The sequence below is a fragment of the Hyaena hyaena genome, unplaced genomic scaffold (genome assembly GCF_003009895.1).
Source record: "Hyaena hyaena isolate Hyena2069 unplaced genomic scaffold, ASM300989v1 scaffold_213, whole genome shotgun sequence".
In the NCBI taxonomy this organism is placed as follows: Eukaryota; Metazoa; Chordata; class Mammalia; order Carnivora; family Hyaenidae; genus Hyaena; species Hyaena hyaena.
The window spans coordinates 1769223-1784939 of record NW_024080843.1 but is presented as its reverse complement, the minus strand read 5'-3'; the positions used below and the strand labels follow the sequence as shown (position 1 = coordinate 1784939).

General features: G+C 38.0%; 1 protein-coding gene across 2 annotated transcripts in view; it reads left to right on the top strand.

Moving 5' to 3' along the window:
- The window catches only part of MCCC1 (methylcrotonoyl-CoA carboxylase 1), a 67930-nt gene that overhangs the window by 34677 nt on the left and 17536 nt on the right, over nt 1-15717 (top strand). For both annotated transcript variants that reach the window (XM_039242338.1, XM_039242337.1), the window contains exons 10-13: nt 4770-4897; nt 8578-8761; nt 11299-11408; nt 14874-15090. In XM_039242338.1, the coding sequence (XP_039098269.1) occupies nt 4770-4897; nt 8578-8761; nt 11299-11408; nt 14874-15090 (639 nt within the window). The remainder of the gene's footprint in view (nt 1-4769; nt 4898-8577; nt 8762-11298; nt 11409-14873; nt 15091-15717) is intronic.

The following is a 15717-nucleotide window of genomic DNA, read 5'->3' as shown; positions in this document are numbered from 1 at the left end:
CATTGATCAATTTTCAAATGTTGGACCAGCCTTGCATACCTGGGATAAATCCCACATGGTCATTGTACATACATATTTTTACACATTGTTAGATTTTGTTTGCTAATATTTTGTTGAGGATTACAGCATCCATGTTCATAAGAGATTTGATTTGTAGTTTTTTGTAATCTTTCTGTGGTTTTTGGTATTAAGGTAATACTGGCCTCATAAAATGAGTTAGGAAGTATTCTGTCTTCTGGAGGACATTGCAGAGAATTGGTATAAATTCTATCTTCAGTGCTTGGTAGAACTCATCAGTGAGCCAATCTGGGCCTATTTTGGAGGTTTTGGAAGTTATTCATGATTATTTCAACTTCCTTAGTAGATATAGGCCTATTCAGATTATTTCAGAGTGATTTTTTCTTGTGTGATTTTTGGCAGATTGTGTCTTTGAAAGAATTGGTCTGTTTCATCTAGGTATCAAATTTATGAGCATAGAGTTGTTCATAATATACTTTTAATATCCTATTACTTATTAATAGGATAATTAATTATTATTAATAAGAGCTATATTGATGTCTTTTCTTTCATTTCCAGTATTAATAACTTGTCTCTTCTTTTTTTCTTAAATAATTTGGCTAGAGATTTGTGGATTTTATTGATCTGGTTTTATTGGTTTTCTCTATAGATTTTCTGTTTTCAATTTCATAGATTTCTACTCTATTTCTTCTGCTTACTTTGGAATTAATTTGCTGTTCTTTTTCTAGTTTTCTAAAATGGAAGCTTAATTTTAGATCTTTCTTTCCTTCAAATATATGGATTCAGTGCTAAAAATTTCCCTCTAAGCACTACTTTCAATGCATCCCACAAATTTTGGAAAGTTGTATTTCTATTTTCATGTAGTTTTAAATATTTTTAAATTTCATTTGGGATTTCTTCTTCGACCCATGTGGTACTTTGTAGTGTGTTATTTAGTCTGCAAATATTTTCACATTTTTTTTCCAGCTCTTTCTATAACTCATTTCTAGTTCAGTTGATTTTTAGCTTAATTGTAGCCTTGACAGCAAACACTGTATGATACCTTTTATTACATATCATAGGTATGTAATATACCTATGATATTCTTTTAAATTTGTTGAGGTCTTTTCTATGGCCCTGAATGTGGTCTGTCTTGGTGAATGATCCATGTGAGTTTGAGAATACGTAATTTGCTCTTGTTGAATAAAGTAATCTATAGACATCAAGTGTATCCAGTTTATTGGTGGTGCTATTACGTTCAACTATGTTCTTTTCTGCCTGCTAGATTGTCCATTTCTGATAGACGGGTGTTAAAATCTCCTACTGTATTAGTGGATTCATCTATTTACCGTTCTCAGTTTTTACCTCATGTATTTTGACACCTTGTTCTTAGGTGCATACACATTAAGGTTATTTCTTTTTGGAGTATTGACCCTGTGTCATTTTCCTTCTCTCTAAAGAACTTCTTTTAAAATTTCTTGCAAGGTAGATCCACTGCCAATAAATTCTCTCAATTTTTGTTTATTTGGAACAATCCTTATTTCTCCTTCATTCAGAAGGGTAACTCTACAAGATACAGAATACTAGGTTGATGGTTTTTTTTTTACTCAACATTTTGAATTGTTCACTCCACTGTTCTTGTTTGCATGGTTTCTGAAGAGAAGTCATATATAATTCTTTTTTTTTTTTTATATTTTTTTTTTATTTATTTCTAGGAGAGAGAGAGAGACAGCGTGAGCAGGGGAGGGTCAGAGAGAGAGGGAGATACAGACTCTGAAATAGGTTCCAGGCTCTGAGCTGGCAGTCAGCAGAGAGCCCGACGCGGGGCTCGAACCCACGAACCGCGAGATCATGACCTAAGCGAAAGTCGGACGCTTAACCGACTAAGCCACCCAGGCACCCCTAGAAGTCATATATAATTCTTATCTTTTCTTATTTATAGGTAAGGTGTTCCCCCACTCCTCCCCCTCAGCTTCTTTCAGGATTGATTCATTCATTTGTTCATTCAGTCATTCATTTTTATTTTCTGTAATTTGAAAATGATACGTCTCAGTGTAGGGCTATTTTGACATTTATCCCACTTATTGTTCTCTGACCTTCCAGGTTTGTGATTTGGTGTCTTGACATTAATTTGGGAAAATGATCAGTCATTATTGCTACAAATATTGTTTCTGTTCCTTTCTTTTTTTTTTTTTTTTGTTCTTCTGGTATTCCCATTATGGATACATTATACCTTTTCTAGTTGCCCACAGTTCTTAGATATTCTATTTTGTTTTTCTCAATCTTTTTTGTCTTTGCTTTTAGTTTTGGAAGTTTCCTGTTGTCATATCCTCAAGCTCAGAAATTCTTTCCTTAGCTGTATCCAGTCTACTGATGAGCCCATCAGAGGCATTCTTCATTTCTATTACAGTATTTTGATTTTGATTTCTAGCATTTCTTTTCAATTCTTTGAATTTCCATGCTTCCGCTTATGTTATCCATGTGTTCTTGCATGTGTCTGCTTTTTCCATTAAAGCACTTAGTGTTATCAGTCAAAATGTTTTCAAGTTCTTGGTCTGATTATTCCAAGATTTCTGTCATATCTAAGTCTGGTTATAATGCTTTTTCAATCTCTTTAAACTGTGTTTTTTGCCTCTTGTATGCCTTGTGGTTTTTCTTAATAGCCAGACCTGATGTATCAGGTAAAAAGAACTGTGGTAAAGAGGGCGTTAGTCATGTGGTGGTTAGGTTGGGAAAGGAGAAGTGTTCCGTAATATCGTGATTAGGTCTGAGTGTTTCAGTGAACTTCACCAGTGCTTCTCAGTTTGTTTTTTGCATACTTGTTTTGATTTATTCACTTCTGTGGGACAAGATGTCTGGAATTGTGTATATCCCTTCCTCCAGTTATGTTAATTAATGTTAATTAGGCTCTGATGACACCCCCATGTTTAGGCTCTAGTAAAATAATTTATCCTATAGACAAATATTGTCCAAGACAGAACTCCAGTGTCCTTCAGATGATTCCTTTTCCCTTTCCACTGCTAGAAGCTCAAGGGGATTTTTCTCCAGTATTCACTATGAGGACCTCGTAGAGCTTTTGGAGGTAAAATTCACAGAAGTTTGGGGCGAGGTTGGGGGGGGTGCTGTCCTTGGCATTTGTAACTCTCAGAATTGTCCACACTGAGAGTCCAGCAATTTGTCAGTCACAGTCCAGTTTTTCCTCCTCTGGTATTTGTTCCTGCAGAAGTTTTGTTTGTGGGTTTCTGCTCCAGTAAGTTGAAAATCTCTGTATTTGTCTGTCTTTCTCTTGAGTTTTAGGGGCAGCGGTTTGCCCTGTGACCTCATGTCTCTGATGGATCTGAGACACATTGTTGATTTTTCAGTTTATTTGGCTTTTTACTTTTGTCGGGTTAGAATGGTGACTTCTTAGCTTCATCTGGACCAGAAACCAGAAGACTTCACTAAATTTTTACAAGCCACTAATAAGTTATGACCCACAGTTTGAAAAACAGTCTTAAATTATATGGAACAAACTTTCAACTAAGTGAAAAACACTCAAACACTACGCACTATATGATTTCATTTATATGACATCCTAGAAAAAAACTGTGATAGAAAGCAGGCCAGTGGTTGCTTGGTGTCAACAACCTGGGGAAAGGACTGACTGCAAAGGAGAACAAGGGAACATTTTGGATGATGGAAATGTTTGGCATTTTCATGGTGGTGGTGGTTGTAAGACTGTATTCAATTTCTGAAACCCAGCATACTTCCCTACACTTAAAAAAGTTAAAGTTTTTGTATGAAATGATGCCTTAATAAAGTTGGGGAAGATGTAGCTTTAGTTGCCAGACAATCTTCTAGGGCATCACCAGCAAAAGGGCTTTTTTTTTTTTTTAATTTTTTTAATGTTTATTTATTCTTGAGAGAGAGAGAGACAGAGCATGAGAGGGGGAGGGGCAGAGAGATGGGGAGACACAGAATTCGAAGCAGGCTCCAGGCGTCAGGCTCTGTGCTGTCAGCACAGACCCCAATGAGAGGCTCGAACCCACCAGCCATTAGATCATGACCTGAGCCAAAGTCGGACACTTAACTGACTGAGCCACCCAGGTGCCCCCCCGCTCCCACCAAAAGGAGTCTTTTTTTTTTTTTTTTTCCCCAGTGTTTATTTTTGAGAGAGAGACAGACAGACAGACAGACAGCCAGAGTACTAGCAGGGGAAGGGCAGAGAGAGGAGACACAGAATCCGAAGCAGGCTCCAGGCTCTGAGCTGTCAACACAGAGCCCGATGCAGGGCTAGAACTCACAGACTGGGAGATCATGACCTGAGCTCAAGTTGGCCCCTTAACCGACTGAGCCACCCAGTAGCCCCAGCAAAAGGATTCTTAAAAGAAATGTCCAGTCTGGAGGAAACAATGTTATATTTTTTTATATATGAGTGAGAGTGAGATGGGATGTCTCATCCTGAAGTTCCAGGGGACTTGTTGCACCAAAGCCATAACACATGGTCCAACCATGTTCTCGTTGCTGCAGCAGTTTAGACTGTTTATAACTTGGACTTACCATTTGCTCAAAACCCCAAACATACCTTTCTATTGCTAGGTTTTATGTGGCTCCCTATTTTTGATTAAGAATTATTTCCTGCTGCAAAATGTGAGATAATTTTCCTCATGAAATGCAAAATGTTTACCATTGAATGCAGGCAACAGTAAATGTTGGTGTAACACATCATGGAAGGTTTTGATTTCTACTGATCATATGCTGTTGAAATGTGACCGTTGTGTTTTATCTTTTAGGAACTGTAGAGTTTATCATGGACTCCAAGCACAATTTCTACTTCATGGAGATGAATACAAGGCTGCAAGTGGAACATCCTGTTACTGAGATGATCACAGGAACTGACTTGGTGGAGTGGCAGCTTAGGGTGGGGACTTTTTTTCTGTTAAAGATCAGTCTTGAGAATATGTTAGCAGCTGGCCTCCTGAAAAAAGGAGTCCCTTTGGACAAGGGTTCAATTCTTGGTAGTTGTCATGAGGACAGGAAAATGGGATGTTAAAAATGATACTTCATTTGTTGCTGTGACATTTTTGTTACTTTATGGACTCAGATTTCGAACCTTACACTTACTGTCATTTTTCCTTAGGCGTGGGGCAGCCTAAGGCGAAGGGGCAGGTGAGCTGTTGCCCCTGAGGCTTTCTTGTGACCACAGTGTCTCAATACCAAAGTCTTGTGCTCTGCCTGAGGCCACATTATTCAGAGCCTGGCCATTATTCAATTTTCGAGCCAGGACACATACTAGCCACTGTGAAATGAGCTAAGGAAGGGTTGGAATGAAGAACCAAAGTAATAGTCTAGACCAACAAAGTGAGCCACGTGCAATTGCTGACTTGCACACTGTTGTTGGTCTGTGGTGGGATAAGTATATCCCGTTCAGAATAAGTGTTTAGAAATTTTTATAGCATTTTTGCCATTTCTATGTTATATCTACTGTATGTTACAAAAATAGGAGTCTATAACTGTTCCTTTCTTATAAATAGTTTGAGAAGCACTGGCTTTAACTAGAGTTCCACAAAACATACTCCTTCAAATATGAATAATAACTTAGCCTGTTTTTCTCTCATTATTGAAAATAATTGATTTTACAGCTTTTTTAATATGAAAAAAATGTTTAAGAAGTGTAAGTATTTTGATCTCTGCAGAATTCTTGGTTCTTTATATATTCTGAATCTAATTTTTTTTTTTTTTTTTGCATGTTGTGATGCTAAAGTCTTGATTATTTTGATAATTTGGTCTTTTTAGAACTTCTGTGGGCAATAATGTGATGGTTTTTTTGCTGGTTCATTGGGGATGATTGGTGGTATTAACTGAGCCATAAGATTCTTTTGGGCTTCTATAGCCTCAGGAGCTAATGAAAACCAGGCACGTCAGGCTAGTAAGTGTTAGTAAGTAACAGGAAAATTGTTGTGGATTTAGAAAGTTTTGGAAAGAGTTCTTATGTTTCCAGAATTCAAGGAAAGGGGGATTTTTTTTTTCTGAAGCCGTAACTAAGAGAGTCCAGAATTTTGAAATCATGATGAATAAAAGGTTTCCAAGGAATAAGGGAAGAGAAGACTTGGACATAAAGGGAAATAGTAGACTTTCATTTCTGCATCTCAAGAAATTGTAAGAGGTTCTTAAAAGAGGCTCTTTAAAGAAATAAGTTGACTTTTCTTATCTGGGGAGGGATTCTAGAACTTAGGGACACCACTGGACCTCATTTATAAATGCTCAAGGCACTTTGGAGTCTGGCTTCCAGGCAGAGGTAAAACAAGCTCCTTTAACCATCCTTTATACAGGCTCCTTTAACCATGAAAACTACCCTGTGAGTAGTTATTAGTGTTATTAGCACCCCCATCTTCTAGATGAGGAAATTAGGGCACAAAGAAGTTAAGTGACTTGCCCAATATCACCCTTGGAGCCAAGATTCAGACCTAGTCTTTCTGGCTCCAGAGTCCATGGTCTGAGCTACTACTAATACAGTAGGAGATTTTAACACCCGTCTATCAGAAGTCAAGAGTTCAAGCTCCAGGAACTCCCTAGAATGAGGCTATGGTGGTGTGAGCATCCAGGCTGCAGATGCAATTTGTTAACCATGTTCATGGGAAGCTGGCAAAAGTATCCAAGTTCCAAAGAGTCAAGTCTAAGCCTGAGAGAACTCACATGGCACAGATTTCCAAGTATTCAGAGGCATGGTTAGGGTGTGTCTCTTCTGAGCTGAGATGGAAGCCAACTTGAGAGGAAAATAGGCAAAGATAAGCCAGACTGAAATGGAGCTATATCATCAGAAATAAGATCATGTCTTAAAATATGGACAGATGGTTATTCTTTTCCTTGTGTGTATATACACATACACATATATACATATACACACACATATATATTATTTTAGAGAGAGAGAGAAAGCATGCACACAAGCAGGGGAGAACAGCAGAGGGAGAAAGAGAATCCTAACCAAGCTCCATGCTCAGCACAGAGCCCAACTCAGGGCTGGATCCCACAACCCTGGGATCATGACTTGAGCAAAATCAAGAGTCTGATGCCCAATTGACTCATCCAGGTGCCCTCCCTGTTTATATTAAGGCAAGCAGAATTGTTTACTAAAGTATTAAAAAGTTGTTCACTATAAAGGATATGAATGAAATGACAGTAGCTAACACTATGTAATGCTTGCTATATATACTTTTCTCTGAAGCATCAAGAGGTTAAGAAACTTGCCCACAATATAAGTATGCCCAGAACAGAGTAAGTATAGAGAAAGAATTTGAACCCAGGCAATGTGGCTGCAGAGTGTGGTTCAAAACACCATGCTGTAAAGACATTCAATTTAGTCCATTTTCCTTTCATTCTTAACTGATGTTGTTCTGATTTTCCTTATCTACAGATTTAGGCATAAAACCGTTGCCTCTTTTTCAAGCTTACCTATTTAGTTCCAAGTGGTGCTAAATTACTAGTTTTTTCTTCTGTATCTTTTGATTTCTCGGTTTGTCCTTTTCTCATCTTAGAGGAAAACTTGAGGAAGTAAAGAAAGAGCGACAGCATGTCTTCCAGTAGTCTTTTCCAAATGATACTAGTTGAAGAGAGAGTCATTATATTGGCATGTAATAGTCAAAATAATATAATTACAGTAGTGATAAACAATAATGATCATCCTGTTTATAATCTGGTATCATACAATATAACAATCACTATACTGTTACAAAATTAACAATTTTCTGTCTTACTTTATCACTCTTGGTGATGAAGAAAGCAAAGATAGGGGTGCCTGGCTGGGTCAGTTGGTAGAGCATGTGACTCTTAATCTTGAGGTTGTGAGTTTGAGCCCCACATTGGGTATACTTAACTAAATACACCTAAAAAAAAAAAAGATGACATGGGGTGCCTGGGTGGCGCAGTTGGTTAAGCATCCAACTTTGGCTCAGGTCATGATCTCACGGTCCGTGGGTTCAGGCCCCGTGTCACCTTCTGTGCTGACAGCTAGCTCAGAGTCTGGAGCCTGCTTCAGATTCTGTATCTCCCTCTCTCTCTGACCCTCCCCTGCATGCTTTCTCTCTCCCAGAAATAAATAAATCATTAAAAAAAAAAGTTGAAAGAAAGATGACAAAGATGAAAAATGCCACACTTTAGCCATAGCTATGAGTATAGTCCTAAACACCAACTAATAATTAACTGTAAAAAAAGAAAAAAAGATTGATTTGGTAACTGAGCTCTAAGGTTTTAATGAAAACTGAAAATATCTTGCCGGTAAGAAATTTTAGTTGTGATTACATTGAAGAAATACAGATTTTTATATTTATAATTTAGTTGTCAGTTTACCTGCTTTCTCTTTTTAAAAACTCTAGAAATCTATTGTAATTAATTTATTATTTCCAGGCTACATCTGTTTTTAACCTGTTTTTGCTTTTGCCCAAAACTTGGGTAGGTGGATAAAGTTATAGTTTTTATTTGGCTTCGTTATAAAGCCCATATATGCATTTTCCATAGAGAAAGGCAAGACCATCAACTTCCCAAATCTCAAAGGTGCCCTAAGGTGGATTTTCACAGAAGCACATACTCTTCTTTTACCAGATTGCAGCAGGAGAGAAGATTCCTTTGAGCCAAGAAGAAATAACCCTTCAGGGCCATGCCTTTGAAGCTAGAATATATGCAGAAGATCCTGACAATAACTTCATGCCTGGGGCTGGGCCTTTAGTGCACCTCTCCACCCCTCAGGCAGACCTTTGCACCAGAATTGAAACTGGAGTGCGTCAAGGTAAAGTGAAATAAAACAGAAAGTCTCAGTCTTTGTTATTTGTGTTATTTGTAGATGGTATCTTTTCCTTGTGTCTTGTAGAAGTGTTTTGTATGTTTTAGCATAAAGGATTTAATTTATTTCTCATTAATCTTTATTTTTATTTTTAAAATAAAATAATATTTAAAATATTTTTCTTTCTGGAATAGTTATTTTTAAAGAATAACTAATATTTTTTTTTAATGTTTTATTTATTTCTAGGAGAGAGAGAGAGACAGCGTGAGCAGAGGAGGGTCAGAGAGAGAGGGAGAAAGAATAACTAATATTTTTAAACAATACACCCTTTTTAAAAAATGTAGCAGTACTTGTTCAAACCTAAATAACAAACATTTTGTGTCTACTGTTTTGTATTTTTACTCTGCCTATTGCCTAGTTCTAAAAGTGATTTAAGGTCACTGATATCTGCTATGCCCAACAACTTCTAACCTTCAAGGGATTTGACATCAAGCTGAAGAATTAATATATCAACTTATTGCAAGCTAAGTTAAAAAAATAATAGTAACAGTGCAAGAGCTCTCACAGTTCAGTATATGATTAATAACAATGGTCATAACAATTATTTAGCATTTACTATGTACTATGGACACTGTTCTAGGTGACTTTTTTTATACAGGCTCCTTTAACCATGAAAACTACCCTGTGAGTAGTTATTAGTGTTATTAGCACCCCCATCTTCTAGATGAGGAAATTAGGGCACAAAGAAGTTAAGTGACTTGCCCAATATCACCCTTGGAGCCAAGATTCAGACCTAGTCTTTCTGGCTCCAGAGTCCATGGTCTGAGCTACTACTACCTTGACTTTAGTTGCCAGAGAAGCTTTGCAGATGGTGACTGATGAAAAGCAATTCTCAGGATTAGATGTTATATTAGACTATATAGCCAGGAGCCAGGACACATTCCTAAGAGAAAGTTTGGAGTAGATTTGAGTAGGCAGATTGAAGAGCATACAGAAAGGTGAAGAAAGGAGAAATTAACTAAAGATGTGTTTGAAGAACTGTAAGAAAATAATGTGGCTGGAGACACATATTCTGGATGGTGAATAGTTGGAAATGCAGGTAGAGATACAGGTTGAGAGCAAATCACACAGGGTCTTGAAAGCCAAAATGAGGAGTTAGGACTTCTTGATGACAAATTGGCAGAAGTTTGAGAGCTCTGGCTAAACTGCAGCAATATTTGATAATAAATTTTTTTAACTTAACAGCAGAACATTTTAGAGAGAAAAGAGAACAGTTGCAATAGAAAAGAAGGAATCTGTGGGGCAGGCAGAACTTGCAGTGTAATTTAATAAAGGTGCTCCAAGGATAACAGAGGTGTAATTCTGAGAACTCCCAGGTTCACATCTTAGTGCTGGGAGGATACTCTGTTCCAAGAAATTTACCCAACCCTCCTCTTCTGTGTTCCCTGAGCCCCTTGTGTATTCATTCATTGGGCACTTTTCTTATTAAATTATTTTATAGTAACCTTTTACTCCTTGTCTAGTTTTCCCATTATACTGTAAGTTTCTTAAGGGAGAGATTGTGTCTTCCATGTTATCTTGCTCAAGCCTGGGCCTAGATGGTGTTCAGTATGTGTTGGTGAGTGCTGGGCTGGGTAGGTGGGTGGATGATAGATAGGGGAATGTAAACTAACCCTTTGAAATATAGATGAAGCCCCTGGGGTTCAGAGGGGTCAGGTGACCTGCCAAAAAATCACACAATGGTCCTAGAACAGTATTGTTGATAACACACCACATCCTTTTAACTTGAACCATTTCTAACCAGTGAGATACGCGTGGTTCAGATTTTTTTTTTTTTTTTTTTTTTTTTTTTTTTTTTTTTTTTTTTTTTTTTTTTTTTTCAGATTTTTTTTTTTTTTTTTTTTTTTTTTTTTTTAACTATTCCAGCCAGCAGCTTGGGTGGCACAGGCTGGCTTACAACTGGGTCTTCGTGTGCATGGCCCTGAACTTACGGGGCTGCATGGTTCAGATTCTTGTTCTCTAAGACTCTGTCATAACAGTGATGGCTGCTATGTGTTTATCAGTTCTGCCAGGTGTGGCACTTGGCCTTTTTATTGTCAGTCCTCCTAAGAACGCTACAGGATAGTGGGATTATTATTTGGATTTTTCTCATGAGGAGACCGAGGGGGGGAAGGAAGGGAATGCTAAGGGCAGAAGGGATTGTGACAGGACTAGGTAGAGGCAGTTTGCACTGACTTCCAAAATGAGAAGGGAAAACAAGGTTCCGAGGAAGAGAGGACGGGGACAGCCAGCCTATGTGATATTGGATCACTACTTTAGGTGCTCTTGGATTAGCCATACTTTCCTTAGACTTGTGGTAAGTTTTTAAAGCCCTATGAGCCTCAGTTCCTCATGAATAAAACCATGGTAACGACTACCATGCAAGAGCTCCTGAGGATTAGGTATGAAGTGAACGTAAAGCCACAGCAGAATGTCTTTCATATCATATTGTATTGTGTGTTAAGTTTGGACTTAGAATGGCTACTGTGGTTTTTCAATTTCAGGAGATGAAGTTTCAGTGCATTATGACCCCATGATTGCGAAACTGGTTGTATGGGCTGCAGATCGCCAGGCGGCTTTAACAAAACTGAGATACAGCCTTCGTCAGTACAACGTGAGTGACCTGGGGCCATGTTAGAGACCTCATGATCTCTGTATCTCCACCATCAAGTACGTCTGTCACGATTGGCCAGACTATGTCCCTGTCAGCTTATTTCCACCAATGTGTCAGGTGCAAAATGATTTCACATTCCCATGAGCCAAAATAGAGTTTAAGGATTTCTTGATTCAGCTAGGAAAGAAAAATTGCAGCACTAAAGCTATTAATGTCAATGTTACACTTCAGTGAAATCTGACATGAAATTCATATTCATCCTGTAGATAAGGCCAACTACACAAGTGTGGCCTACAGTCTGGTATTACTTTGTCCAAAGGAAATAATTTTGTTCAGTTTTATCCATTTGACAGAGTTGATGCTTTTCAGTAGCACATGAATTTTCTTGGTGCAGTAAGCCCTAGACACACTGATGTAGCTTTATAGAAGAAATTGTTGGTAACCTGTGGTATCCAGATTGTTATATGTCATTAATTTGACCTAACCTCTGATCTCTGTGGCTCCAACCTCACTAGTCTCCTTGCCATTCCCTAGACATACCCAGCATGGAGCCATGTGTTCCTGTTCTCTCTTCCAGAACATTCTTTCCCTACATGATCACAGAACTCCCTTCTCAGCATCCTCAGCTCCTGCCCACCTCAGAGGTCTTCCCAGGGTGCTCCATTTTTTTTAATTGAAGTATAATTGATACACAATGTTATATTAGTTTTACCTTTGCAGCATAGTGATTCAGTTCTATACCTTACACAGTGCTCACCACAATAAGTGTAGTTACCATCTGTCACCAAGGGTATTACAATATTATTGGCTATATTCCCTATACGTACTTTCCATCCCTGTGCCTTACTTATTTTATAGCTAGAAGTTTGTACCTCCTAATCTCATTTATCTATTTACCTTCTCCCCTCACAACCTTCCCCTCTGGCAACTACCAGGTCCCTGTTTATGAGTTCGTTTCTGTTGTTAGTTTGTTTTGTGGTTTAGATTCCACAATGTAAGTGACATCATATGGTATTGGTCTTTGTCTCACTTGTTTCTCTTAGTATAATACCCTCTGAGTCCATCCATGTTGATACAAATGGCAAGATTTCATTCTTTTTTATTTTTTTGAGTTTCTTTATTTATTTTGAGTGAGACCAAGAGAGCCTGTTTAAGGGAAGGGCAGAGAGGGAGAAAGAGAATCCCAAGCAGGGTCCATGCTGTTAGTGCAGATCCTGACATGGGGCTTGAGCCCTTGAAGCTGCAAGATCATGACCTGAGCCGAAACCAAGAGTCGGATGCTTAAACAATTAAGCCACCCACGTACCCCAAAGCTTTCATTCTTTATTATGGCTGAGTAGTATTCCATCATGTGTATACACTACATCTTCTTTATTCTTCATCTGTTGATGGACACTGAGGTTACTTCCATATCTTGACCATTGTAAATAATGCTACAATAAGCATAAGGCTGCATATGTGTTTTCTAACTCATATTTTCATTTTATATGGGCAAATACACAATAGTGGAATTATTGGATTGTGTGATATTTGTTTTTAATTTGGGGGGAACTTCCATACTGTTTTGCACACACTATTTTGTTTCCTTCCTAAACAGTGCACAAGCATTCCCTTTTCTCCACGTCCTCACCAGCATTTGTTATTTACTGTCTTTTGGATACTAGCCTTTCTGACTAGTGTAAAATGATATCTCGTTGTGGTTTTGATTTGCACTTCCCTGATGACAAGTGATGTTAAACATCTTTCCATGTGTCTGTTAGCCATTTATATGTCTTCTTTGGAAAAAAATAAATGTCTGTTCAGGTCCTCTGCCCACTTTTTAATTGGATTATTAGTTTTTTTTGGTGTTGAGTTATAGGAGTTCTTTATATATTTTGGGTACTAATCCCTTATCATACATATCATTCGCAACTATCTTCTCCCATTCAGTAGGTTACGTTTTCATTTTGTTGATGGTTTCTTTCACTGTGCAAAGGCTTTTTAGTTTGGTATAGTCCCATAGTTTATTTTTGTTTTTTGTTTTCCTTGCCTCAGGAGACATATCCATAAATATGTTGCTAAGGCTGACATCTAAGAGATTACTGCCTATGTTTTCTTTCAGGAGTTTTATTGTTACAGGTCTTACATTTAGATCTTTAGTCCATTTTGAGTTTATTTTTGTGTGTGGTGTGAGAAAGTGGTCCAGTTTCATTCTTTTGCGTGTAGCTATCCTGTTTTCCCAATATCAGTTATTGAAAAGATGATCTTTTCCCCATTGCATATTCTTGCCTCCTTTGTCATAGATTAATTGACTGTATAAGTGTGGGTTATTTCCACTTGTTCCATTGATCTTTGTTTCTATTTTTGTGCCAATCTACCATACTGTTTTTATTACAACAGCTTTGTGGTGGAGTTTGAAACCAGGCAATCTTATTTAAAATAGAGCCCTTTCTCGATCCCCTTACCCAGCTTTATTTTTATTCATATGGCCTGATGTCATATTACATATTTGTTTATAGACATTGTTTTTTATCTGTCCTAGAATGTCAGCTCTGTAAGGTTTTATTCTTCAACATGTCCCCAGTACCTGGAGCAGGGCCTGGCACCCAAAAGGTACTCAGTAAATGGCTATTAAATGAATATATGAATGAACCCAAGTCTCAGATAGTTGGTTTTACCCTTGATCCCATTTATTGGGTGGGTCTAGGTTCAATTTATACCTTTTTATTTTTATATCGGTGTGTAAAATTTGGATTTTAGTGTTGGAAAGAAGCTCCTTTGAGGTCATTTAATACCTGTCCCCTCTCAGTATAGAAATCCTATGCTCTATTGGCGGTTTCCCTGTTTTGTGGGAGTGTTCTGAGCAGCAAGTCTTCAATATCTTGCAAATAAATCTCATATAAGTTTCTTAACATTTATCACATATGTAGCCAGAGACAATTAAATGTCTTCACACTACCTACCCTAACATCATCTCTTATGTCCTCTTTGTCATAAAAGAATAAAATGTAGTTTACTACTTTTAAAATGTATTGTGGGACACCAGTGGTGGCTCAGTTGTTTAAGCATATGACTTCGGCTCAGGTCGTGATCTCACTGTGAGTTCAAGCCCCACGTCAGGCTCTGTGCTGACAGCTCAGAGCCTGGAGCCTGCTTCAGATTCTTTGTCTCCTCCTCTCTCTGCCCCTCCCCTGATGTCTTTCTCTCTCTCAAAAATAAATAAACATTAAAAAATTTTGTTTAAATGTATTGTAAAATGTAGTTTTAAGTGTTAAGTCCAGATATATAGTGATGGTGAAGTGAGTTTTTTGTTTTGTTTTCCCTGTGAGCTGTCCTATCGCCATGTGGTACTTTAGTAGGTTTTTTATTTTCCTTGAGAGTTGCTCATAGTAGAAAATCCTTAGTACAGAGAGCAGATTTCTATGCCAAATTTCTATAGAAAATGTTTTCCCACTCACTGGGGACATGGGCTTTATTCTCTTCTAGATTGTTGGACTGCAAACCAACATTGACTTCCTCCTCAGCCTGTCTGGCCACCCAGAATTTGAGGCTGGGAATGTACACACTGATTTCATCCCTCAACACCGCAAAGAACTGTTGCCTAGTCGGAAGGCCACAGCCAAAGAGTTTTTATGCCAGGCAGCTCTAGGTCTCATCCTCAAGGAGAAGGCTGTGTCTGATGTTTTCAAAATTCAGTCACAAGGTATGGAATGCTTTTCTCTTTCTTCTGCTTGTCAAGATTTTATGAATAATCATTGGAGGTGCTTTTCGTTCTTGATGACACTCTTGTGTCCCTTTTCTTCTCTCAGTGATTGACACCGTTCTCTGCTGATGTGGTTTTTTAGTATGAGGTAGAATAGTTTCACATATCATGGATGTGCCCATAAACACTTTTTAACCCATTAAATTTAACTAATTGCCTAACAGTGTTGAGATGGGGATCTTTTTTATTTTATTTATTTATTTTTTTAAATTCTCAGAATTTACATTTAATAGGTTGATTCAAATACATTTTTTTTTTTACAAATAGTTTATTGTCAAATTAGTTTCTACATAACACTCAGTGCTCATCCCCAAAGTGCCCTCCTCCATGCCCATCCCCCCCTCCCCCCCACATCCGTCAGTCCTCAGTTTTTGTCAGCATTCGAGAGTCTTTCATGGTTTGCCTCTCTCCCTTTCCCCCACCATTTCCGCCCTTCTTCTCCCCCTTGGTCCTCCGTCAAGTTCCTCCTAATCCTCCTATACGTGCAAACATATGATATTTGTCCTTCTCTGCCTGACTTATTTCGCTCAGCATAACACCCTCAAGGTCCATCCATGTTGCTACACA